Source organism: Haliaeetus leucocephalus, unplaced genomic scaffold (assembly GCF_000737465.1).
Source record: "Haliaeetus leucocephalus isolate CR32 unplaced genomic scaffold, Haliaeetus_leucocephalus-4.0 Scaffold450, whole genome shotgun sequence".
NCBI classification, from domain to species: domain Eukaryota; kingdom Metazoa; phylum Chordata; class Aves; order Accipitriformes; family Accipitridae; genus Haliaeetus; species Haliaeetus leucocephalus.
In genome coordinates this window covers 4378018-4378601 of record NW_010972886.1, presented here as the reverse complement: position 1 = coordinate 4378601, position 584 = coordinate 4378018, and the positions used below count along the sequence as shown (strand labels likewise).

At 71.2% G+C, this 584-nt stretch overlaps 1 protein-coding gene across 1 annotated transcript in view; it reads right to left on the bottom strand.

Annotated features, from left to right (window-relative positions):
* Positions 1–503, bottom strand: part of SGK1 (serum/glucocorticoid regulated kinase 1) — an 8396-nt gene extending 7893 nt beyond the window's left edge. The window contains exon 1 of the mRNA XM_010574665.1: positions 229–503. Within this exon, the coding sequence (XP_010572967.1) occupies positions 229–460 (232 nt within the window). The 5' untranslated portion in view covers positions 461–503. The remainder of the gene's footprint in view (positions 1–228) is intronic.
* Between the last annotated feature and the right edge of the window lie 81 nt (positions 504–584).

Below are 584 nucleotides of genomic sequence, written 5' to 3'. Positions count from 1 at the left end.
TACGCCACCGCCCTCGGCCCCGCTTGCATCGGTCTTTCAGCCAGGGCGCCGCTGCTCTCGCCAAGTCACCTGGCCCCTTTCCGTGCCAAACGCTGCCGCGGCCGTAACCCGCCCCCCCCCCCCCGCCCCGTATCCTCCGGTGCCCCGCTGCTGGAGGGGTTACTCCCCCCCCGGGGAGCAGTTTTCCTGCCGAGGCAGGGCGTCCCGCCGGCAGAGCGGTGAACCCACCTTTCAGCGACGACTTCTCCTCTTTGCCCCGCATCTCGCCTCCCGCCGAGAGCCCGGGCGCGGCGCGGCAGCGCTGAGGCTGCGACTGGGCTCCCGGCCGCCGCTGTATTCCCAGAGAACTCCCCTTCCTGGCCGGGCGGCCCGGAGGCAGGAGGGAGGCGGCGAGGGCGGCGAGGCCGGCCGCCGCTACCGCTGACCCGCTTATGGACGCAATCTCGAGGGCGGCTGACATGCAGGAGCGTTATAAAGTTCAGCACGGGCCGCCCCGCACACTCTGCCCCGTTGCAACATCGCCCTCAAAATTACTGTCATCAGCGCGCACACGCACGGGCAACGGCGGGGGAGGGGAGGGGACG